At 34.4% G+C, this 27,930-nt stretch overlaps 2 protein-coding genes across 3 annotated transcripts in view; both read left to right on the top strand.

Moving 5' to 3' along the window:
* Positions 1 to 3,224: 3,224 nt before the first annotated feature.
* LOC123708864 (23 kDa integral membrane protein-like) lies at positions 3,225 to 20,760 on the top strand. The gene is made up of 5 exons (XM_045659803.1): positions 3,225 to 3,503; positions 3,892 to 4,080; positions 4,464 to 4,640; positions 7,391 to 7,609; positions 20,275 to 20,760. The coding sequence occupies exons 1-5, from the start codon at positions 3,444 to 3,446 to the stop codon at positions 20,437 to 20,439; spliced, it is 810 nt and encodes a 269-aa protein (XP_045515759.1). The 5' UTR covers positions 3,225 to 3,443; the 3' UTR covers positions 20,440 to 20,760.
* A 3,298-nt stretch (positions 20,761 to 24,058) lies between these two features.
* The window catches only part of LOC123708325 (CD63 antigen-like), a 31,095-nt gene continuing 27,223 nt past the window's right edge, over positions 24,059 to 27,930 (top strand). For both annotated transcript variants that reach the window (XM_045658996.1, XM_045658997.1), the window contains exon 1: positions 24,059 to 24,240. In XM_045658996.1, the coding sequence (XP_045514952.1) occupies positions 24,181 to 24,240 (60 nt within the window). In that variant the 5' untranslated portion in view covers positions 24,059 to 24,180. The remainder of the gene's footprint in view (positions 24,241 to 27,930) is intronic.

A 27,930-nucleotide genomic window follows, 5' to 3' on the forward strand; every position in this document is an offset into this window, starting at 1 on the left:
TTCCTTCATACAGACGGATGAATATATTCAGTTCTTCGTACAATTCATGTCCATCAATACTGTATGATTCGCCTACTGTCATAGATATTTGCAAGTTGTTACGTTGCTGCAAAAGTTCACTAACATTAATTTCCTTAATTTTTTTATATTTTACATGAAACTAAATATGATCTCATGATAATTTTATTATCATATTTATTGTTTATTTCTCAAGTTAATAAAGTTTTTATCTCAAGTTGATAAAGTTTATATCTCAGGTTAATAAAGTTTATATCTCAAGTTATAAAGTTTATTGCTCAAGTTGATAAAGTTTATTGTTCAAGTTAATAAAGTTTATTGCTCAAGTTGATAAAGTTTATTGTTCAAGTTAATAAAGTTTATTGCTCAAGTTGATAACGTTTATTGCTCAAGCTAATAAGACAAACAGGCAAACAGAGTGTACAACCTTTGTAGAAAACCAAGAAAAGATTTTGCTAGGACACAAGACGATGCTGCATCTCTTAGGATGGGATTCCAGCTGTGACTCCCACAAGGTAAAAAATAAGCAAGTGGAATAATTTCAAGAACACGCAATTTCACCACGCATATTGGAACCATAATCATATCCTTGGCCTCTGCAGTTTTGAAATGATATACCTAACTGTTCTAATTCTGTGATTATATAATATATATATAACGTCTTCACGTGACTTGCCATTGATTGTATGAGCTCATTTTGAATAGTTTTTCCGATATAGTGGTCTTTGATTTTATTCTTTACTTGTTTTAGGTGAAGTCTCAGCACGGATCGAATCGGGCAATCAACTTTACTAAATATATAAAGTTGCCGCTTGTCTCACTCGAACTGAGTCAGAGAACTTCTCTCTATTGTGAGATGCTAAAAAAATTACAATTGCAATTGTTCTAAAATATCTCTCCAATGTTGCCTTTCTTGTTCAATTTGTGACTGGGCCAAAAAGTCAATAGTGGAACAGCTTTATAAACCATTCTCTAAAGTAATCCATACAATCTTTGTGTTGTCGACTTGATTCGTGAGACTTTAGGTAATCATCCAAGTGTTTCACACACTCCTTCACTTGATCCAATCTTTGTATCTGCTAGCCAGAATATTCGACACGGAAAACAGCAAACAGGAACAAATGGCATCCTTTGTTTGTGAATAAATCAACCAGCGCCTGTCAAGCTTTTCACCATTAATTGGTATCTTATTATGATATTCACTGAATCGCCGTCCATTATCATTTACGGGTAATAAATCAACTTTAACCCGAATTGGAGCCTTTACCCGAAAACCCTTTTAAAACAATCGCAAATCGGTTTACATGAGTAATTGTTATGGGCCACAAACCGAGGTCAATTTGATAACTCATACAGCAAGCAAAATAATTTGAAGGTGACAAAAGTGAACGAATGAAATAAAACACGGGGATGCCCCGTGAAATAGAGGAGCAAAACATTATGCCCCGACTCCCGAGTGCTATGCGGTAAAAAAAAACGATCATCAAGTGTTTCGAGGTGATGAAACTTTCAATTATGTTTTGAGTGAATGAATTAGTTAACTAACATTATTTTAATTTACCGTAGGTAATTAAGGATCAAATTCAAAAGTTTTAAATTTAATAAAATAGTTTTAAAAATTCGTATTTTTTAAAATAAATCTAGGGTTGTTGCGCGAGGCCCTTGCCTTAGACCCCGCAAGTTCGCCACCCCCTAAGGCCACCGCTGGCAGTTACATTGTTCCAGTAAGTAAAAATTGCGCACACAATGTAAAATGCATTAAAGCCGAAATTAAACTGTCTTATATAAATAAATAAAAAGATGTCAATAATCTTACAATGATAAACGAGTGCTAAGGGTATAATAGTCACTCCGATAAAATTTAGAAAACTCAAAATTTACAAGGCAAACTAATTTGTCGGATTCCTCGAATATTTCCTGTATGCAATTGATTATACATGATTGGTACTAATTAAAAAATCAATTTTATTATAAGTCTTTATCATTATTTTCTGTTGCATTGTGTTCCAGCTAAAATCTACGATTTGAAACGGTAAACGTCACAATTTCGGTGCTCTGTTGTGTGTTGAGTTTTGGCGTGATTCATAGTTGTGATATGGGCATCATAAATAACAGTGAGTAAATGAAATGACAGATTAAATTATTGTTTTTTTGATTGGATACTATAAAAAATTAATTGAAAAATTGTCTCTGAACGAAGACATTTAACATTACGATCTAGTCTAACTTAAAAGCAAGCCGTATTATTTTATAACTAACCTTATTTACTAAAAAGGATTGAGAGCATAAGAAAGTGCCAAATAACAGAGACTCTATTAAGTATCTTCACACTCTGTTCCTGTGTACTATTTTGTCTCTCACACTTATTCACTAATTCTAATGGTTTAGTCATTTTTAATCTTTTCACTAGGCCTGGCTTGTCCAGAAATTGAATAGCCTCGACATTCACGTGTTGGTTGGAGCCTTTGCTCGTGGGCTACAGCGATCCCTTTGATTATTATGGTGACGTACTCTACATTAAGGTCCCTATGTAGGTTGTCATTGCAATAAAAAAACTGTACAATAATGTAATGTATAGTTACGAAAATTGTAAGCATTTTGATTATAGAAAGAACTCAAATTATTTAACAAATATATGTTACGTTTTTTTTCATATTGCGTTTGATGTAGTTATTACTCGAAGATTTAATTTTTTTGTATAAGAAAGACCGGACATATGTTTCGTGCCACGAAAATCAAAAGTCAGTCCTAAGATCTACACAATTAATTATTAGGCCATATAAACAAATTTAGTGTCGTTCATTTAAATATATGTACATTAATTATTCTAATTACGTATGTATCAAAATAACGGTTCAATGTTAAATTAAATGTGCGATTTAGGTAACGTCTGCTCTCATTATACGAATGGACAGTTAATATTAAATAAATCTATACGAAATATCTATAGTAACTGATAGCTACTTATGTGTCTATGATATCTATTTTTATCTAATTTACAAAGAGAATTAAACTCAACACTCAAAAGTATACTCCTACTTAAATGTTTTTGTAAGTACTGAATATCTGCAATAACTCCGGGATAAAAGCGTTAAAAATAGAAAATGTCTCTCGCTATTAATACATCGACAGCGTACGAGAAAAGACATAGCATTTAAAAGTAGGTTAGATTACGAAAACATTTATCAATGCGATAAGCTGATAAACAGCATCAAGCGCATTCCGCTTTCCAAGAACATTTTCATTCACTTCAATATTTAATAGAGTATAATTGTTTTATTTTATTGTGCGCGATGCACACTCAGTTGTAACTTGAGTTACGCGGACGAAGCGACATACAAACAGTACTCCTTGAGGTGGAACGACCGTGCTTTTGTTTCGAGATTAAACACGTTATTAGATCTCGGACATGTGAACGGTTCACAATGGCTCTTTCCTCAAATTGTTGGAAATATCTCGTGCTAACGTTCAATGTTTTATTCGCAGTGAGTATTTTGCTATAGAATTGTATTCCGGCCGTTTTGTTGAATCGTTCCCGTTATGCTGAATCAGCTTTGTTGTCATAACAACGCGGACAACTCGTTGCAACAAAAACAAGTTTTTTATTCATTGTTGTAGAATGAAGGGCGATTTTTATTCAATATATAGGTTTAATGTTTAAAAACAGTCACTGATTCTTTTGTAATCAACTCTTTCCCACACAATATAGTTCACGATAATACGGCTGAATTCCATTGACCTCATTTTCTCAGATTTTCCTCTTGCACAGCGCTAGTTTCTATGTATTTGCTCTGTGGTTTTAAATGTATTTAGGAGCATGCTCACTTGGGCGTATAATAACGAGTTTTATGTATTTTTTTATGTGCTCAACAGATGTCAGCGGTCGTACTTTTCGGTGCTAGTGGGTTTCTGTTATACCGTTTATTTGTATACCGGCATTTCATTGGTGTAAATGTGGAGTATCCAGCGATACTTCTGCTAATGATGGCTATCATTACATGTTCGATTGCCTGGATTGGGTGGAGGACAGCGAAATCTATGCACCAAATACACGTAATATTGGTAATGAATGTTTATTTATCAAAACATTAAAATAATAATTATTAATTAAGTTACGACGAATGATTTCTATATTTATCATCCTTATATACATTTATAATAAGTTATTTAGTAAGATTAATATGTATGGAAATACAAAATATTAAGAGAACATCTTTTAAACGGATTGAAGCTATGTATTATTATTATAAACTTATAATTATTTACATAACATGCGTGCGTGGTCACGGTGAATATAAAATATATTTTTGTAAGGTGATATACAATTTAAGCCCAAACGGTTCATTAAAAATTTATTTTTCGTAATAGCAAATTAGATTTCTTATTTTTGTTTGTAATATAGCGCCATCTAGCGTCAAATTTTAACAATATTTTTCTCATTTCAGGCTGGCATTTTAATTTTGCTAGTGGTGATTATAGAATTTGTTTGTTTTGTATGGGCCATGGTTGTATGGGACAATATTGAAATTGACATTAAAACTACGATGACTGCCTATTTCCTAGAAACTAGTACAAAAGAAACAAATCCGGACTCAATACGATGGGATAGACTTCACGTAAAGGTACTTTTATCATATATATTTACAAAAATGAACTCACTTGCAACTTTTACTTATCCTTCTAGAATATCTATTATCAGATATAGATTAAGACTGAAACTGCAGGTTATGGTTAATAATTAAGGCTGATAAAGTTTAGGGAACATCAAACGCATTGGGAAAGTTTTTAGGTCATAAGTTTTTACAATTATAAATATCTTAACTGTTCTTATTATTATGACATGATTAAAATAACATTCTATAACTATTATATGGCTAATTATGCGGTATGTTTATAAGTAATCAATCTGAATTTACCACTTTCATTGTAAATAAACGAGTTATCTATTTATATATAAATATAGCCATAACATGCTCTCTGGGTGAAAAATATTTCGTAAACATTCCTTTCATGTATACGTACGATGTCATTTATTTATTGTTTATAACAAAACAACAAATTATTATAAACTATGGAAATGCCCAAGTAAAAACCCGTTCTAGATTTCGGGAAGTTTGTCTCCTAGTGATTTCTCCCCATCATATAAGTTTTATTTAGTAAATAATTAAATTGTAAATATCAAAAATGTGACATAGGGCATAACATTTTAAGAAAGGCTAAGGTGGGGCTTGCCACAAAATAGGTTGGAAAATACTGTCATAGAGAATTATTATAAGAATACGAGACTTAGTGCAGGTCGCACTAAGTCTCGTATTCTTATATATGTTTTTTGTTATACTCAAAACGTTTTTGACATACGCGAGTCTTATTTAACATCATATCACCCAAGCTACTCGCCTGATAATGGATCTCGTATCAGTGTTGCCGTGTCAGAAGATTTCCCCTAGATTCTTATTCACTTCAAATACAGCTTTTTTTGCTATTGTATATCACGTTCCTAATTTTGGAACTAAATTTAAGTACGAACACATCGTAAGAGTAGAATACCTTACTCATTCTATATTCGTTTGACCAAAAAGCCGTTTAAAACTTGAACCTGTCAATCCATTTTCTATTAGAGATATTTTGCGTAAAGCCTTTCATTTCTTAACCATTCAAAGAAAGAAAGATGACCACCGCTTTAAAGAATCACGCCATGGCCCATGCCACCATCCGCTTGGTGAGGGCATCCTAGGGGATTTCTGGGGGAAAATCAAATTAGTCTAGGGAGACTCTGAGTCCATCTGGCAACACTGTCTCGTGCAGCAAAAGGAATTTTCGGGCAGTGCTCGTTCGCTCCTAGTAGTCACACCGCCGTAGTTTTGGTTACGAAATATACTTTTCTATTTCAAATAAACTTGTAATTCAAATTTAAAGATAAATATTTCAAAGCGAATTGATCATAATTAAACAACCTTACCCCATATCGTGTCTGAAATACATTAATTAAAGGACAACGCGTACAATAAATAATTTCTGCGTTCAAGCCGTTAATTAATTAGGCAACGCTCTGGGGAGCTATTATTTTATTGAGTACATTGAAAAAATTGTCAGTAGTATATATTTAAAGACATGGTTGCTACAAGCTTCAGGCCTAAGTATGTATTATCAATAGTAACATCATGTTTGGGAAAAGCATTGATTTTACCACAGACTATTGCCACAATTATACAATTCTATGTAATTACTACGCATGATACCTGTTCACTATGAACCTGAGGTAGGTTTCATATAAAAACTGGAAGTCTAAATTGTCGCATTTGTATTTTTTATACTCGACTCACACAAAGCAATGCTATTCAGAGACTCGGTGACAATAACCACTAATACCACCTTGAGTAGTTACAACAAAGCCGGGGCCGCACGTAAATCCCTGTGATTATTGCGATACCTTAATTTTATTGTTTGTAATTATAAAATACATGTTTATATGTTACGGTATAATATAATGTATTGGCTACGAGTTATAAGAAAATATATCACATCAGGCGTCTGATGTATCGGGAGCTGTATTGTAGGAGCCTGTTCCAGTTCTAGTTTGTGTTCCCAATTTCATATAGTTTAGTAGTACCTACTAAACTATATTAGTGGTGCTATACTATACTAGAATATTAGTGGTGGATTTACCAGCAGTCTGAGTAGGCTGGAGACTAGGGTTTCTTCTCCCCCTTCCCTCTGCCCTTTACCAGGTATACGTGTCAGTTCTACTACAGGTGGGTGGGCAGCGATGGTTTGTGTATAATTTTCTGGTCAAAAATCAAACTCAGTATTGAAATATTTTTTCAAAACGTACTATTGATCATAACTAAACAACCTTACCCTATATCGTGTCTTATATATATAAATTAAAGGACAACGCGTACAATAAATTTATAATTTCTGCGTTCGCCACTCCGTATATAAACAAAAAGGCTTGCAAATTAACGAACTCAACACTTTTTAGTTCAAGGGTTTCAAGACACTACTATGCCCTGTGCTATTTTACTGTTATCAAAAAAGCAACTAAAAGCGGCATCTTGTATCCCATTACATGATTACATGAATAAATCATATTAACGCTTATCTAGAAGCACACTGGTTTCTCCACTTAGTTATTGATATCTCCAATTCTCCATTTTTTATAAAAACAGCAAAGGAGTGGAACTTCTTCTTCAATCTAAAATCTCCAATATTCCCTAGACAGTACCTACTATGGGGTAATTTAAGCTGCGATTAAATAGGCATCTCCTGGTCAGGCATGCCCTCCACCATCGCATCTCACTTAACAGCAGGTGGGACTGTGACCAAACGTCTGTCCAGTTCTGTATAAAAAATGTTTAATATGATTTTCTAGTTCGAATGCTGTGGCGTCAGCGGTCCCGCAGACTACAGTTCTACGGGACACGTGCCATTCTCCTGCTGTGGCCAGGGTCCCCTAGATTCAATACAGAAGCCATACACTGCAGACTGTACTACGGTATACCAGCGTGGCTGTGGTAACTTGCTTCACGTGTATGCGAAGGAGCAACTGCTTTTTGTTGCCATGGTTGCGCTTATTGCGTCTGTTATTCAGGTTAGTTCTGTTTTAAAATGATGTATAGGGCTTTCACAACCTTCATTAATTTCACGTTTAAGTAGCGATACTCATAGGACTGAGGGCCCAGCATTTTCCAACAAAGGTGAGTGTCCACATGCGGCGGTATCACTTAACATCAGGTGAGCCTCTTTTTATAGGATTGGGGGGAAAACGATCCTACGCAACACCCAAAAAGGGCCGTCAACGCAGCCCAGGAACACCCATTTTCGTGGCTGCTTTGTTGGCCTTTGAGGGACGAGGGAGGCCGAGATAAGGAGGCCTTAAACAATTGGAGGTCGTATCTTCTAGGGAAGTCCTCCACCGGGAGTCGATTCTACAGTTCGCAAGAGTTCGTTTTCAAAAAGAAAATATGTTGTGAAGCGGATCGTTGACGACTTCCAACCATCAAAGTGATGTTGATGAAGTTGACCACCTCCATTATTATGTTTTGACACGAATTTTTCGGTTAATAGGAAGGATTGTGTAAATGACAGTAGATGGAGAGTTTAGGGCTCACAGACCAACTTATACTAAAGCAGTGATAGAATAGTTGCTAGGCGGACCCAGCCCTGTGATATGGCCGCAGTTGATACTTGCTTCTACGATGAAGGAAAACATCGTAAAGAATTCAGCTTAGGTAAATCTAAGTCCCGAAAATCGAATGTGATTTAAGTAACCTTTTTATATTTGTCGAACTACGTAATGATATTGCTAGATATTCACTCTTCAAAATAAGGAAACAATTTTTTATAAATATTTTATATTTTTACAATACTTTATATATATACGAATGTAACAGCAAACTTTTTAAACAAAACAAACACAACGACACTAATAATATGAGAATGGAACAAAAACACAAATTTATAAATAATTATTAATTTGACATTGTAAAAGGGTTGCGGTCAAAACGTGGAATCTCCCAATTGAATTTAACCCCAAGAAGACACAAGTTTACGCGTTTTCCGCAACAAAAAACACACCCTTTGTCTGTAATCCTCTTTTCGAAGACAATCCTCTTAAAGCCACAGTCAGTATCGGAATCTTCAGCGTTGACATATCAAACGACGTTCAATTACGCGGTCATTTAGAGGGAAAGGCTAAATTAGCCTCCAAAAAACTTGGTGTGCTCAGAAAGGCAAGATTGTACTTCATCCGGGTCACCTCTTGCAACTATATAAAGTGAAAATTCGGCCCTACATGAAGTACAGTTCTCACATCTGGGTGGTAGCTCCCTAGTTCCAGCTTCTTCCACTTGACCGTATTCAACGAAGAGCGGATCGAATCGTCGACGACCAATCCCTTTCTAAACGGTTCGATGCCTTGGCGTTGCGAAGACGTCACTCTGCATCTTCTACCGCATTTACCATGGATAGAGTTCAGAGGAGTTGTTTGTATTAATACCTCCGGCTGAGTTTCATCATCAGACGTCGAGCCAGAATACTTAAATCTACGGTTGCACTTTGGTCTGTGGTGATGAAAGAGAGGAAGACCTTCCATTAACAACGACCGACGCACGGGACACCCTACAACGGTAGTTACTGAACAAATTATTAAACAATTTGAAAACATCGTCTTGTTGAATTGTTGAGTTACTGTTTGTGTTAAAGCAAAAAAATGAGGATTTCTATAGGAAGTGTCTATCCTTTGGGTATGAAAAAACTGTCATCGCACTGGGTGACACATTGTTTTCACACTCAGAAACGAACAAGACTGAGAATTTCACAAAGCTGTTTGGGTTTGTTGCAAAAAGATTTTAAGCGATGACTCCAACTTCAAAGAAATGATCGAATATCGATCATAATCTTATTCATCGAGTTACTATTAAGGGGACTTTGTACGCAGGTCAAAAAACAATAAAATTTACGAATGGAATGGAAATACGCAAGCAACAGCAAACTCGCTAAAGTGCTTTTGTTTCAACTAGATACCTCCCCCAGCTCACAGAGTTGCAATGGTTCGAAATCCCCGTTATTCACCGGAGTAATAAAATCATCTTGAAATACCGTAGAGACTCAGTAGTAGCCACGGTGTACATACATAGTTTATACTATTAAAGGGTTTTAAGGATCAGGAATAAGATTTTAGATTAGAGTATTAGAAAAAAGATATGCTAAATGTTACATGGTAGGTGACTACAGAAACTAAAAAAAAAACTTAACATTTAATAGAAGAATATTACTCATTTTTACCTTATATTGAACACTCCTTATATGAAAAATCATTTTGTCATAGTTCGCGCTAATAATTACATTGCATTATTGTATATAAAAATAATAATAAATATTTGAATTTTAAAAGGTTAATGTTGCACGGCGTACAGCCGGTGTGTAGTGCCCGGTCCCGACTTCGCCACTTACGTCGCCATGTTTTTTTTATAATGTCAGAAATACCGTACAAGTATTTTAATAAATTGTAGTTATTGTTATCGTCAAATAACAATGTAATCTTTCCAACATATGTAATCCTTAATGTAGCACGAACAAGTGCACCTTTATGTAGGTAAGATATAATTGCCAAGATATTTTTAGACAAAAACCATTAACTTTTATTGTATTAAAAATATTTAAAATTGGAAAAAACGTGTGGTCTCTGAGATTTATAAATAATCTATGACTAATAGCAGTAACCAAAACTTTTAAAATCTAAAGCTATGTTGATGTAAACGTAGAAACATACTTGTAGATCACAAAAAGGCAGTAATTATGTACTTATATTGCACTGTGCAGGAAAATTGTTCCCTTATTACATTGAGGGTGCGATATTGTAATAACATCTGCATTGCTTCGTAATAAAGTGCATTTTGCAATGTCTATCTTGGCGATCACGGTACTTCCCCGGCTGGTTCAGTGTCTCATAGCGTGTGATGAACAAAGAAAATAACATTGAGAATATGACTGAGTCACAAAATATTGAATTCATATTATTCGTATCATCGCATGTTTATGACGTGACCAGTTTTAATTGCTCAATCGATTCACGTCAGGCAACTGTTTTGTTGTCTATACTTTTATCAAAGTTTGTTTGTAGGAGTAATATTTTAACGGTCTCCCAACACACGACACTTTTTTTTTACCTTATGATTTGTGGACGCTACGAGCAGCCGTCTCTGCTATCTTTCCTTAAATAAGCAAACTCAAAATATTTTTATTTATATAGGTAAACAAGTACACTTATGAACGTCAAAAAGAAGTTAAATTAATTGTAAATTTACATTTACTACCAGTTCGCAAGTCAAGGGCGTAGAGCGGGTCAGAAGAACTGGCAAGAAACTTTCCGCCACTCTTTTTAATAGCTAAGTTTAGTCATACAAATTGAACTGGAGCAAATCTCGGAACTTGGGATTCCAAGGATTAGGATCATTTAAGTATTCGTCAAATTTATAAAAAGCTTTATCAATTAATTTACGTTTAACAAGGGCTTTGAATTTAAGGACAAGCAAGGACATAATCTCTGGTGGCTCCTGGCTCACCTTGTTCTGTTTACGTGCTTATCGTATTGTCAAAGGAAGGGGCGGTTCCAGGAGGGCCTCGCTTTCAGCCTGGGCACTTTTTACCGTTTTACGCATTTATAAAGTTTTAAGAGTTTCTATATAAGAACAATTTAAATTAGTCATTATACTATATACTTTAACTGTGACCTCCTGACGCGTTCGCTAAATTATGAAAATTTCCTCAATTTAGAAATTGAAGACTTATCCTTGCTAGATATCAGATCCCCTTTTGAGCTTTGAATTGGTATGAACATTTGTACGGGATACAAATTCATTATTTATATCATTCTAGCAACATTTGTAATTTTAGTCTTTAAGTAAATGAATTAGGATTTTCATAGCGCAACACATACACAGACAGCCCTCAATACGCTTTATTCACAAGCAAGAGAAGAGAGACCACGATCATGGCACGAGACACGACGTGATCTCTAATTGGTGCGGTCCTGAGTTCTAAGAACTAAAAGTCTTCTGAAAGTCAAAAATCATTATTTCATATAGGTAACACAATGTACACTTATGAACGTCAATAAAAAAGAAATATATATATTAAATGTTTCTAATTTTACATTTACTGCCAGTTCTCAAATCAAGGGCTTAGAATGGATGAGAAGAACTGGCAATAAACTCTCCGCCACTCTTTTTAATCGCCAAGCTCTACGTACATAGCTCTATACGTACCTACGGCTCGCATATCTGCTACTTTCAATGATCCAGTGAATAGGCTATCTCGCTCTTACAAATTACTAACATTGGTGAAAATATTAGGTCCTTACATATGAAATTGGCGTTTTGTCGTACTGGCCACTTTGACCTCAAATACCTCCTCTTTGGTAAGGAATTTCAAATTCAAATTTGTACAGCTATTTACTAATGTATTTGTGCTTCGATGACCGTCATTCTCCGAAAAGTTACTTGTAAGCGTTTGGTGACTGGCACCGGCACTAGTATTGTTCATTACAGGTTTCTCAAATCTGGCCAGACTATTACGGCTGATGTCTATTGTCAGCAATTGCAAACCATGATGGAAAAGCTAGCGGCTAAACAACCTAGGCTGGTCAATCGCTCCACGCCACTGCTACTTCACGACAGCGCTAGAACACACACTGCACAACAGACGGCTACCAAATTAGAAGAGCTTCAATTGGAATGTCTAAGACATCCTCCGTACTCCCCGGACCTTGCTCCAACCAATTCCAAACCAAGTCCAATTTTTTTCGAAATTTGGACAACTTCTTGCAAGGGAGATTAATTATATTTAGTTTTAGTTGTTATTTGTTTATTTTTTATTGTGGTTGCTTGTTTAATTTCTTTCCCTTGCTAGATTGCTTATGTTCTAATATAATTGATGCCCTCCTATATCGGTTCGTCCACTTTCATGACATTCATGGTCGTCGGTTGTTACTTATATCTTGTCCCTTCTCTAGCACGTCCTGAACTTGGTATGTACGTGGCCTACCCAATCCGACTTCACCATCCATGGTTGCTTTTTATGTCCTACTTGTTGACCACTCCTTATTCATTCTACATGGCTATACCACCTAAGCAGTCCCTTTCGTACCCTTGTCATTACTTACTCTTTTTACTAAACTTTAAAATAGTAACCAAGTGTGAAGTGCCATTGTCCGCTCAATCACCGACCTCCATTGTTTTAAAAATAAATATTTACAAGTTATCACGAGAAAGATTTTTATTGCATTCATTATTTATACGAACTATTAAGATAACGAGGTATTATTGTTGTTTGTGATAAAATAGCAGAACTTGATTATTTTAATATTATGTCTTATCGGCTAATGATAATGGTTTCCATTATTTTGGAGAACAAAGAGTTTGTGGCTGTTGGGTGATACTTGATGTATTGAAGTGGTATTCCAGCACTGCGGGAGTACAGGTAGCGAAAAAGGTGTGTTAGGACCGAAGCCAAAGCAGGAGCAGAAGTACGCAACATAATTGGGGGGATGTCTTCAGGCCAATTTAAGTAGACAATGCTTTTTGTTCACTTAATTAGGTAATATACTTTTAGCCATAAAAATTATAATAACGTCCCATCGGGGATTTTGGGGCTACAAATAAAATTAACAATCACTTAGAATTTTTTATGATACAAATTATTATTTGATCGAAAATATAGTATATCCTTTAAGACGATGCAGCTCAAAAAAACCAGTAGCCATACAACCTTTTTAGGTCTGGGCCTCAGACTTCTGTATTTATCTTATGATCATTTGTCAATCTAATAGGCAAGTTGCTGATCCTATGCCTGACACACGCCGTCGACTTTTTGCGTCAGGTCAAGGCAAGCCGGTTTTCTCATGTTTCTCTTCTCTTTTCGACCGGACGTTAAATACAAAGACTGTAAGTCCATTGGTGTACAAGCAGGTATCGAACCTACGACCTCAGGGTGAAGCTGAAGCCACTAGGCTCATACTGCTCTGGCTGCTCTATTAAAAATATTGGTCTAATAAATATAATTTTATTCTCAGTTCTTCTCGTAAATTATACGCTTTTGATTTCAGAATTGGCCATAATAAATATCAGACGACGTAATAATAATGATTTAAATGGTCAGTTTTTATATTATTAGATTAGAGACTTTAAGCATCTTATAGAACCTAATCCAAAATTTCATATTACACCATGTGCACGGCAATGCGTCCGCCAAGACGAGCACATAAGCGGCACTTCTCGAATTCCTTAGACAGTGTTAAAGAATCCTTTTGGTGACTACAATGTATAGTACTCTTTATCTTCCAATGAACTTAAGTAACCTTGATAAACTACTAATTAATAATACCACATTCAAGCAAATTTTACTTTATTTGTCTATGATGTAAGTGAGCGCAAACTTCTTTCATCTGTCAAAATCGTGTGATATACGTCTCTTAATCTCAATATTTCTAACGCCTGACTTAGTTCCAATACTAGTTATAAACTTGTAGTCAAAGAATGAAATCTTGACGGCCTTGAAAGTTAAACGTCGAATTAAGCAAACGCCTAATTCCAACCGCTTAACCTTGTAATACGTTAGGCATAAAATTCGCGGTAATTTTCGCGGTTTGTTAACAACTCAAATTCTTACGATTCTTCGGTGTTGCAAGAAGATAATTGATTTTTATGTAATGTAACATCGCGCTTAAAATATTTGAAATTACCTTTGAGTTATTTTTACGAAAGATTGTTCTTGTTTTACGCCCTTGTGTAGCATTTTTTTACAAATATTTCCTCTGATATGTTCTGAGGATAGTATGACAACATAAATTTCAGATATAGGTGAATAATTAGTATTCATGATGTGTACGAATTTCCCAATAGTACATGAGGAAAGGCTAAAACAATGACATAATATTCACAGTGGGTTGTGACCTCACTCTACCATACATGCGATGGCCTCAACCGTCTTGTCTTGCGATAATTAGTGACTCAAGGTCTATACGTAATATAAGACACTTTTTCCTCCGTTTCCGTTTTAAAGCGAAATATTAGGAAGCTTTTTGGAGCTATAGTCTTGGTCAGCATGTGCTTTATTCTCAACTGTCATCAGCACTTGACGTCGAGTTATGAAAAGAATCAAGAATGCGAAGACCAGCAGCACTGGTACTCTGTAACTTTCAATAGCGACAGCGATACCCATCTCGTAGTTTTCGTAGGTAACTGATGGCGCGGTATAAAACTCTATTCGTGATTATAATCTCTATAGCTGATCCTTGAAGTTCTTCCACTTGTCTCGCATTCTCGCCAAAATCTCGTATAGTCGGCCATTTTAGAGTGATATACTTACAATGCATTTTGGATATATGCTGACCGTATTTTTATTCGTGATACGATGCAACTCCAGATAAATCCCAATTGTGACCACAAGTATTAGTCAAATGACATTGCTCTAAATATACGCAATGACGTCATCCGATATGGACTTCAGCAGCCCCTTCGAGCCATATAAATTATAATTTTTGTTTATTTTACGGATTTCCCAAATTGATTGATATTTATAATACCGTATACTATATACACACAACGACAAAACTCGCAAATTGCCAGCTAAAAATAATACGCTCTTGAAGGATTTTGAAAACACCTTGGCTAGCAACTGATTTTGCAAAGTCAAGGTTACAAAATACGTTGGAATTAGAATCTCTTTTAACATAAGCCTAAAAAGGCTGTTGTGCCTTGTGCAATGTGCCTAAAACTTTTGGTTATTAAAAGCACTTGTATTAATATACGATTTTTTATTTAATTATTGTTAACTATGCAAATATCTTTATATATATAATTCTACTGCATGTGAACGTGTGTGTGTCAACTAAACTCCTCTTAAAGGACTTTATTGGCGTTTAGATTCACAAATCAGCTCGGCAGATGGCGCTGCAGTTGGTACTTTCATAGTTTTTATGTCCTAATCGCTGAAAATATCATGCAAGACAACGTCTCTCGGGTCCGCTAGTAAAGATGCCGGGAAACTTCTTGAGCAATTAACCAGGGAGTGGGGAAAAGTTTGCGCATCGTACACAGCGCGGGACACAAACGTAACTGATTTACCAATCACGCGATCGACACGTCACTCTCTCGCCGCCGCCGCACCACTACACCGTCCGATTTGCTCAAGATGTTTGCCGGTATCTATATCCATATAAAAAAGGTTCCGGGTTCAATGTAGATTCAAAGCACTAGAGATAGCACACGCCACGACTGGTAAAAATTAGGGGACGCATTCGTCGAAGGACAGGCTCTAAATAAAAAAAATACCGATTGCCGATAGATATTATGTATAGATAGGGACTAAATAGTATATTACTTAAGGCACATTATGTTTAACATTAAGCATTGTATTAAAGGCTTTTTATTGTATTATTTATTATACAATTATTGCATACATTTTCTCTATTTCACATACCATTATAGGTCGTAGATATATTAAAACAATAATCATATGATATGAGGATGTGCTTCAACGATCATTAGGTATTTGCTACATGCACCTGCGTGGGAGCAAATTAACCTCTGTGATTACACTAGCTATCTCTCTCACAAATGGTACATTAGGGTGAGACAGCTAGATATCAGTTGTTTAAATTGGAGATCTCCACAGGGGAAACGAGGTCGAGCTGATCCTACGATGTGGTTGTGTAATATGAATGTGTATATTAAATATATGTTAGACATAAACCATAGACAGGTTTAAGTAACGATTTTTCTTTATTTTGTTTATAAAGCTTGCCGACGCGTCGCTCGACAAACGTGAAAGTCTACAACATAATAATGCTTTTTAATATTCTAAACCAGATATATATACATTTACTGGCTGACCTGACAAACTTTGTTTTGCCATGTAAATAATTTATAGAGAATTTCTAGTGTAGAAAACTTTTTTAGGGTTGTATGTATTTTTAATGCCACATACTAAAAAAATCAAAATTGTATCTAAGAAATAATATTTTTTTTTTGGACTGGATGCCCTTTATCACTAGTTTGAAAGATAGATTGAAGATAGACATAAAAAATTCATAAGAATCGGTCTTTCATAAGAGTATGGGAACGAACATTGTGACACGAGAATTTTATATATTAGATTAAAGTTCATCATACATATCTACAGTATACGTTACAGCTATCTTTTCTAAAATGCACGACGAAATTAAAAAGTAAAAATTCAATAAAAAACACTTCCAATTTTAGATTATTGTTTAAAAAGGAAAAATCTAGTAAAATAGCTGATAAGGTATCGGATCAGGCACTTAACAATGTATTTTTCTTGATTGATTGGCCCTCCCGAATATCTTAAGCTCTGGAGCACTACTTGTGTTGAGCTGTTATATTTTCGAGGAATTCGAATAAGAGTGGCCTGATCTCCTAGGATGGATTTTGCAGACCATGTTTCGAAAATTCTGCTGATTTTGAACCTTTGAAATGAGAGGACGACAATATACAGTTACATATACCTATAATCGGATCATGTTATACGCTAAGTGATAACCTAACATAGTTTATAGTTCACAGCCATAGTTCATTTTGAGATATGGTTACTGGCAATACATTAAAACAGTACTTTAAATTCGTATCTACCAAACCATATGTATAAAGCGCGATAAGAGTTAAAAAAATTCACGGAATATGCTTAAGGCACACATATCAACTCGGACCTGGTTGGCACAATGCAATACAATGCAAATGTAGCGCACGTTTACGTCCCGGTTTACAATACTTGAGATGGATGGCCATGGAACTTGATGAAGAGGAAGGAGAAAGGGGCAGGAGATGACGAAGGGACGTGAGTTCGGGGACGACGAGCCATAAGCGCGGTTCTGAGCCTGTTTCGAGGCGAGGCAATACGTTACGATTCCGATTAGTGTGCGTTGCATTAGTGAGTTTCATACAAACAATACTGAACCGCTCGAGGTGATACGGTCCCTTCCGAGTTAACATGTGTGCAGTGACCCTAAATCACCTGAATCATGAGCACACCCCACACACACACACCCTCACGTTTTACACCAACACGGCCGAATTAGGTATCACCTAGATAAATGTATTTAATATTTTGTATTGATTTTGTCCTTTTGTATGTTTGAGCCTTTTTGTATATATTTTAAATTCCATCTTTGGCTAGTATAATTGATTTTGTTATATATAATGTATATCGCAATAGGATTACGAAATAAATAAAACTGAAGAGATATGCGTTACTAAAACGTCAGCTTAAATGCCAAACTACGTATAGTTCCATATGAAATCACCGTTTAGAATCTCTTAGTAAGTTTCTCTTTTGGTAAAGAGGAACTGATTACTACTATTATAAAACTAGTAGTACTGGACCTCATCCGGACCCAATAACACGAAATACATACGATAAAAATATTACGTGAAAGTTTGAATGGACATTTGCTACTAACATCCAAACGTGTTCCCGATTGGGTTGAAATCAATGCAAGGATTATAAAGTCTGAATCACTTGAATCGCACATGAATTCTGGTGCTTTATACAATATTTGTTATCTTAAATACGGATATAACTATTACAGCAGTTATATACTTACGTTAAAGACTATATATTTGAGAGGATTCAAGACAGGGCCTTGCTGTGTATCAAATTTAATTGATATTCATACGAAATATCTTTTGATAGTGCATGTCTACAAATCTTGTGTAAGAATATAATTAGTCTTCGATTTCGTTTCTATTTTATTTAAAATAGGATCTTTAATCCAAGTTAAATATAGAACGGAAATTAATGGAAGACCATTATAAACTCGGGAGTTGACTTAAGATCCCATTTCCTCTAAGTGGGCAGAGAGCGTGCAGACTTACTGCAGAATTGGGTTGTAGGTTTTCGTCTTTCTTCGCCTTCGCAATGATAATTCGTTGCCATATTGATAGTCTCTCTCTGGAGTGTTTATCACTTCTGTTTTCGATTTTATACTTTTTTATAGCGGGCAGGAGGATATCTGATGTTGAGTGATACCGCCGCCCATGGACACTCACATTGCCAGAAGGCTCGCGAGTGCGTTGCCTTTTATTTGCTACGCTCTTTTCTTGAAGTCCGCTTGAAAACCCAAGTCGGAAGTTCGAAAATACTTTAGTGGGCAGCTGGTTCCACATAGTTATGGTGCATGGCAGAAACTTCTATAAAAAAACGCTCAGTTGTGGAACTAAGGACGTCGAGGTGATACGAGTAGAATTTCAAGGCTTTGAGGTTGTGGATAAAACTCAGCTGCAGGTATTAATCAAAACAACTCCCCTGAACACTCACCACGGAGAGTGCAATAGAAGATACAGACCTGACCTTACCACATTATTTATCAATTGACATGTCATTGCATACTTGATAATTCGAGTTTTCAATTTAATAACATATTTAAATAACAAGTTCTTTACCTCTTATTCTATTGTCTTTGCATTATAAATAAATAAGATTACGTAACCTTTCCACTGATTAACAGTTCGTAACGTAAACAAACGTATTACTGCAATGATTCATTTGAATAAAATCTCTTTGATTACCATTGTTTTAATTATGTTACGCATTAGCTTATGTTGTGTTTAACGATTGTATAATGGTCACATGAAATAAATTGCTTCCTTAATTATGTATACATGTCTGAATTCGTTAACGTTATATTTATTATATTTATTTATAAGAGCATGCCAACGCTCGGCACACAGCGGTACAGGAACAATAAAATACAATTTTTAATGTACACGAAGAGATGATGAAAAGGAATTAAACAAAACTATTCCATAACCATAAAAACTAAAACGAATATCGATTTTAAAATGCCGCACATTTACATAAATGTACATATATCCAAAGCCATTTGTCAGAATGATCAATCTGAACATTTGTGAGTTTTGGCTTTAACGAAAAGGAGGGAAATGGAATGATGTGATGCCTGTTGTATATTGAGGGTACACGAAAACGTTAAATTTTAATAAAAGAGACAAAAATTTGATTTAATAAGACAATGATAATGCAGTTTAAGTTTACTGAAGACTGCTGTTTTCCTTAAAAATCATGTTGTCGGGAATTCTTGGTACAGAGATGTGTGACTCATAAGTCCTAATTATGAGAACAATAGCCTCTTAGATTCATTACATTGTACCCAAGTTAAGAACAATCAACCTAATAGGGATTATTGTATTCTAGCACACAGCAATCATTGTAAATTTATCGTTGTTTATAGTTTTAAAGTATTTATACTTGAACCGCATCAAGTTACTGTAAAAATACATCACCAATAAATCCAACTATATGTATGTACTATATCCAATAAAATAGCGTGGGAAAAATTGGAGTAGGCCCCCGCCGGGAGCTGATTTTTATAAAGATTTTAAATAAGATCTTCTCTATCTTCCTTTAAATTTCTTCTGTACAAACATTACCTGTCCACATCGTATCCCTAACTTTCTTACTAACTGACGTGAGACTTATCTTAAATTATTAGCGATTTATGTGTCTTTTTACTTTCTATTTAATACATTTTTATTTTTTTCTTTACTCACAGTGGTTGCCTGGAAGAGATCGCTCGAAAGCGATAGTTGCTGCCGCCAGTTGCCCTCCTTTTGATTTAATTATGTTCAATTTTTTAGCATTGTAGCACTGCTCCATTTAATAATGTATTTATTCATAGTTTGATCATTATATTGTATTTATCAATAAACGATTTTGTTTCAGAGTACCGGAATTTTCTGCACGTTTTTCCTCGCTCATGCTATCAAGGAGAAGCGGCGTGCGTCCATACGAACCTCAACTATCGCCCGAGAGTCCACTTTTGCTGCACCAGATGACTCCCTATTAGCATCTCCCACCGCGCCTGCACAAACCTTGCCAAAGTATTAACACGTGTATTCTATAATCTATGAAATGCGAATCGTTATGAAAAATCGCTACATGAGAGCGCGGTGTATGGACCAAAAATCCCAAACCAGTCTGAAAATTAACTATATCTTTGATCCAATGCTGGATCATGGATAGGTTTGTGTAATTAAGTATAGTTCTGCTTTAGTCAGACACAATTTTCATATTTTCTGTTGATACTTTTTTACTATCACTTCTGTCCACTAAAAAAAAAACAAATACTGTTCCGTCGGGAATTCACATTCGGACCTTCGAGCCATAGTGTGCCAGTACATCAACATCAATCAAAATTAAATCTTGTTTCAAGACAACTACGGTACATTTAACAGTGATCAAGTCGAGATTGTGATAGAGTACAAATGGATAATATAGGCTTTACTTTACCATGTCAAATTAGATGCGCGCGCGAAAGACGTTTTCTATATATTTTCTTTTTAAATGAGCGAACTTTCTCCAACCACGGAAGTCCAGTTAGCGAGCTTTATTTCTAATCGTAGGCCCCGTCGAATTCCTAATTAAAAACTTGGATTCATAAAAGCTATACTATGACTAAAGTAGAATTCTTTGAGGCCAAATTTTGTTATTACCGTCCACGGTATATTGAATAATTTTAACGAACTTTACGATACTTACCATCTTATATTTTTGTGTAGTAAGTATTTTAAATACGTAATTTACGTAAATAATTTTAAGGTTAATTAAGTTTTTATACTGTTTAATGGTATCAATGTGGTTGTGTGCTGTGCTTTGAATTTGTATGTTTAATATAATAAAATGTATTAACTGGTCTGTGCCTTATTTAATAACTAGTCTGATTATTATCAATAACTAACTAGGTTCCCGCATTCACTCGGTTGGACCATGATGATCTTATAGCAAAAAGCTTATCTTGGTTAATACACTTTTAAATGCAAAAAGATTATATTTTGTTAGACATAGTATCGCGGATATTTTGTAGATATGGTTTTCTATAAAACTGAAGTACATCACTTTGCTCAATTATCAATAGCTTAACGCGATTAAAAAAAATCTTTATTGTTATTCACGCCTTTACTCTATCGTAATTTCATACACAATCCTACCCTTGAAATATAATTATAACCTATGTTCCTCAGCGATAACAGCGATAAACAGTCCTGTAGTTTTGGAGCCAACAGCAAACAAACAATCAAATCCTACCTCTTTATAATATCAGAGTAGATAATAATTTAGTGGCGTTACAACTAACTACTGAATGGACTAAATGGAATCCCAGATTGCATCCGTTTTTGGATAAATTAGGCTCTATAGACACATCGATATTTGGGTTTGAACTTTCTAGTCAATCCGGTTTTCGCATGTTTGCCTTTATCTTTCAGACTTGGTGTTAATTATATCAAAAGAAAATTCCATGTCACAGTCGTGATTCGAACGCTCCGTTAGGGATGGGGGCCACACGCTTAAACAACTAGACCATCACTGCTCTATCTGATTCGTATAAAATCCAGAAATATTTAGCACTGTTAGGTTAACACTTCTGCAGTGGTTATGGGTATGATCCTGTGTGTTGTTTCTATAACCTTAAGGGAAAATCCTTGCAGTTAAACTACTATTGTTGTACCAGTTGATAGCCTGTGGTGTGGTCGGGATGTTGTATATATATGCTATCGGAAATACATACTTTGATAGCGCGATTCGGTATGTGAAGGAAAACAGTATGTCTTGGTAACTGAAACAATGGTCTATAAAGAAATGGCATTTCTTAAATGCATTTGACTAGAACTTACTATGTTAACTAATCTATAATTTAATACCTATATGTAGGTATGTACATATATTTGGCTTTGAGCTGAGCTTTGAGTGAGCTCTTGTATGAAATGTTTAAGAAATATAAGTTACTGTCTTTGAGTATTAGGTATAATTTGATATATTGTGTCACTTATAAGTAAAATATTTGTACATGGACTCACTTGTGCAGATCTTCTCAAAGTCATAACTGTTGTTCCTGCCAGATCTCTACGCTGGCACAGAACCTTTAACTTTTCGACTCCCAGAACCAACATTGTGTTCCGCGAGGTTCTTCAGAGGATGTGTTCTACTTCGAATTCTGCTACAATTATCGACCTTATTTCGTTCCTCTACTCTTCATTTAATAAGAAGTTAAAAAAGTATTAATGTCCTAAGCCTTGTGTCTTTCTTCTTTATTACAGCTACTGGTATGTTTGTCGTTGTCGTGATTTATAAATTTTGTGTTGTATTGTCCACTTAGTTAACGTTCTGCTGTCATGTTTTGCTTTGTATCCTATTTTTTATCAGTGAAACTCTTTGTGGTATCCAATGTTAATCATGAAATTAATTTTTTACTTTTCATTTTATAAGGTGTATCTGTTTTGGTTCCTAAATAAATTCATAAATATTAAAATGGTGTCTATGATGATGAATAGGCAGAGATCGACAGAGACTAATATTTTTTTTGTATAAAAAAAAAAAAAATCGGAAACAACCAAGGCTTGTAGCACCACTGGTTTTTTATGTAATTTTATAACGAGGTGGTAAGACTTGGTTCGATTAAATTTTAATACTAAAATAATATTACCATTCATGTTCTAAAAAATATGTATATGTATTTATATCAATAATAATGTAATACCACAGGTAATACTTACCTCAACTTTCTATATCGAATCAAGTTATATGGTATTGGTTATCAATCCAAGTTTAACGAGAAAGTGAATTGAAAGTTTGTACTTTTAAAGAACCTATTTTGTTTCGATAATATTGCTGTTTAAAGATAAATGTTCGATGTTATATCTAAAATAATATTTTGAGGACACCACCTAACATAAAGTAATTATAAAATTCTTGTATGTGAAAACGAAAATTTGTTTGGTTGTTACTTAATGAACTTTACAACCGAATTAAGCAACGAGGCACGGCAAGTACAATAATATTCATAAGTTTATATTATATATTTCTTGCATTTGTTTTAATTATGCGGTAACGAACTCGAAGGAGCGTGATAGCTTATATTTTTGTCTTAGCAATTAAGAATATTGCATTCCAAAGGATTCTTTGTCTAGATAAGAGACAAAAATAAGACAGAGATGTCCTATTAACCATAAGTGTAAGCGAGATGTTCAATAGATTGAATGAGGGGTCACGATTCATGTCTCATGAACGCGCGGGGCGAGGGGCGAGACCCCGGAGCCGTCGCCATCGCGATTGCAGACTCTCGCTTTTTTCAGTGCTGCCATTTAAGTATGATAATCCGGTATTTTTTTAAAGAGTAAATAAAAATCCTATCCTATAATTATGTGTAAGAATATTCCTTGAACTTTATTTGTAGTTCGATTACTGTTGACAGTAGAGTTAAATTATAGTTACGTAAAAATCTCTATAAATAACAATTGCATTTAAGTATCACACAGAAATTCCAGTGATTTGTACAAACAGAAATTCCAGTGATTTGTACAAACAGAAATTCCAGATTTGTATTAAAGTTATATGAGGCAATCTCTAATATAATTAACTTATTATGAAGTACTTGAGGGTGTTTTGGGTAATAATTGGAAACTTATATTTAAGAACGCGGCAACACTGGCTCATGGCTGCCGAGCGCCCTTTATTTTCATTAGTCGTTTAGTCGCGCTTGTTGCCTAGTGGAGTTTGTATACGTTCGTGCGTTCGTAAACAAAATTGTGTGTGACCCTAACTTGTGTAGTTTGTGTTCGAAGTGTGTTCAAAATGGGGTGTGGAATTAGTTTTGTGAAATACGTGCTCTTCTTCTTCAATTTGATTGTCGCGGTAAGTTTTTATGTAGTCACAAAAGGGCGGTAGAACCGGTTTTATTTCGTTAAGATGGTCGTGGTCAGCCAACAGTGAAGCCCATGGGTACGTGGCCCTATGGTCTAGCCATTACTATCTGATGGAATGCTTATACATTTTCCACATTTTAGCTGGTATTGGAAACCAGCCCATAAAATGTTAAAAAAAATTGAAAACCAACATAAAGACGTCCATCCTTTAATCTTAAAAAAATTAAGTAAAACAAAAAGTAAGGATATGATAAATCCTTACCATACAAAAAAGGTAAGTTTGGTAATTTAGGACTTTAACAAAGTAAGTTGGATTAATGGAAGTTTTGAGGCTGTTTCGAAGTTTAATATAATGCGTTCAAATTAATGCGTTAGTCTGACCCTTAAGTGAATAGTGTGATTATTTTACAAACTCCTGTACGGTTCAAATACTGTTTTTTTTAAATGTTTTCTAGTAATTATGTTTTATTCGTCATAGTAATATTGACGTCGACCAGGCATACCGAGAAACTGTTGTAGCAACTTTTTAAGTTTCAGCGGTTGATAACTAAAGATAATTATTGTGACGGCTCTTGATCGTAATTCGACGTATTTCCGTTAGGTGATAGGAGTGACTATTTTTGATAGTTTTACCTTTTTCGAAATTAAGACAATAATGCATCATCAAAAAATTCAAAATTAGTTTAAATTTAGAAAACATTGTTCAATCACGAAGCTGTTACTTTTTAATCGCCATTAAAAAAAAATAACGTAGCTATACAGGCAGTTTAGGAAATTCCCGTCAAAACCCACTTAAACATTAGCTGAAACACAAAGGATTTTAGGTGGCGTTCCCGTTTTTAATAAAATTCATTGAATATTAAAAATATCTTATAGATTGATCTAAGGTAAACTTAGTTTTTTTTAATTACTGGTTTTACCAACTACAATTACGATATGATTAAAATATGACGACATAACCTCAGCGCGTCATGCCATAAAAAATATTAACAAGCGTACAGTTGAAACATTTTTAATCGTGACCTAATGCATCTAAACTACGTGATCTAAATGTATAACATCAATCTGTTAAGTCTGCATAATCGAAATGTATATTTTGAACTAAATTGATGTTAGGGCTTTAGAGCGACAGCGCTAAGTGTACTCTGAAGGTCTTTGTATATTTCTAGTTTAGGTCCTGTTTCTAGGTTAAGCATTTTCACTACTCGCTTGGACCAATTACAGTTGGGATAGGTACACATTAGAGATAGATGACCAATAATGAGATGTCCATTATGATTTATAAATGACAAATTAGGGTAATGATAATTTAACATCAATGATCTTATCATATAAATAATTAATGTGTAATGTAATTTTTCATATTACTTACTAATTACGCACTAAATATACAATAAAGTTCAGCAAGTAAAAAATAATAATTTACTTTGAAAACAGATAAAAAATCTGTGTATAATTTTATAATATATTTTAATAATATTTTGATAATGACCTTATATCATTATCATGTTTTATTTCCACCTATGTATATATGTTTATAGTTGTAATATCCGCAGAGAACGGTTTTATCAAGTAAATCATTTAAAATGAAATATTATCTATGAATATGCAATTTCCCACTGGCTATTAAATTCTCTATTAAAGGTGTTATGAACTTTGTTTTCTATCATACAAATTCGATTACTCGTGCGTGACTTACTCCCTTCGTCCTCAACAGGTGCGTTTCGTGTAAATAATTAATGCGGCCTTATGGTTTCCATTGGGGTTTTTAGTTTTATTTTTGGTATTTAACATCGAACAATTGTTTAAATATCATAGCGACTTAAAAATATTAGGTAAGTTCATGTCAGTTTTTGTAGGCGGTTGCTATATACAACGCCTGACACTTGTAACTAGTCTAGCCATAAATACTGTTACATAAAAACTTTTCTTTTTTCAGCTTTTTAATTATTTTAAATTTGGAACACGTATATTATTTTGAAAACTTCTTTCGAGTTGCAATCATTGATAAGTAATGGATGTCCGACGCCATCTGAGTAAGATTCCAATTTACGTGAGTTGATTATAGAAACGATAGGTAAGGTTCTTAAGTAGAGGAGTGATTACCTGCCATCTAGTAAATATTTGGTATTATTAAATGGGCCATTTTAACAATGTTGATTTATTCACTTTTTTTATTATGTTGCCCCATATAGGCTCGTCCTTAAAGTGAGGAAAAATTCTATCACCTTGAACTGAATCACGTATTAGCTGGTCTCCTTGAATTTTCCTTGACCCAATTGAAAATACACCCAGCTTAACTTACGATTGTGATTGTGTACTGTAACATCTTAGGCTTATATTTAGAAAAAAAAATGGATTTCACTTTTAATGTTCTAATATGTATTTATTTTGATATTTTTTTTACCGAGCTTATTAATCATGACATTGACCTGGATGCAATTTTAAAAGCATATTTTATTCTCTGAAATAGAACGAATGAACCTATTTTTGGCAGCTCGAACACTCACTGTTACACGAAAGTTTGCCGCCATTTTGAATTTTTAACGGTGTTTAAGTTCGAAAACAAAAGAGTACATTCCCGTAGAACTTCTGACGCTATATTTTACTTTCTACTTTCCGTCGTATGCTTTGCAAATGTCTATTGATAATGGGTACATGCATATCCGTTTCCATAGGAATGTACCGATTTCAATGGAACCTGTAATACTATGTATGTTCCTATATCTACTAATTAAAATATATTTTTCTCTCACTTTTTGCTTAGCCCAAACTTCAGGCAAGTTGTGTTTTGTTTTTTTCCGAAATAGTCGGAATTTTATCATGCTAAAGGTAAACCTGAAAACCCCATTAAATAATACCTATTAATTCCAAATGCACGTTAACTATACTTACTGTCTCTATTCATCACAGCGTGACATCAACTTGACAGATAGTCACAGACATTATATAAATATTTGTTATATATTGACTTAAAATAAATACATATATAATTAAATTCCAGTTAAATTTGTTTGTCATAAATTTTTATAAAGTTAAAATATTTCTACATATTACTGTTTCTAATCGTAAAAGGCGTAACTTTATTTGCTAGTGAGGTCAGTGTAAACGTAAAACTGTAACAAACTACTTCTGTACACTATCTTGTCATAACTATAAATACAAACTGGTCATATAAGTGAGGCCGCATAAGCTCTAAAATGATTTATTAGTAAAATTAAGGCCACAGCTGAATGTTTTTGACACTTTGTAAGGCAAGCTGTAGTTCTTAATAATATAATAGACAAGGTATTAAGAATTCGCCGAAATTTCAATGTCCCGAGTCGATAACAATTCTGCTAAACAAGTGTCTAAGTCTACATCTTGACTGATCTCTGACCCCTTAGTTATCTCACGTATAAGTTACGCCTGCCCGTAAACAGAGTAGTTAAATTATGATTAGAGTGTATTACTATATTATTAACTCATGACAGATTTATGAAGTGAAACTTCTTTATCGGCGTTGGAAAAAAAATTACCGTCACATTTTGCAGTTACGCGTCACATATTTCCGTTACGCGCCATATTTTTCTTGTCCCTACCACGGTTGATTCGAAGCCATTAATAAAAAAATATATAATAACGATGACAATGATAGTAATAATTATATTATAATTAATAAAATTCTGTAATAATCTTA

Source organism: Pieris brassicae, chromosome 4 (genome assembly GCF_905147105.1).
Source record: "Pieris brassicae chromosome 4, ilPieBrab1.1, whole genome shotgun sequence".
NCBI classification, from domain to species: Eukaryota; Metazoa; Arthropoda; class Insecta; order Lepidoptera; family Pieridae; genus Pieris; species Pieris brassicae.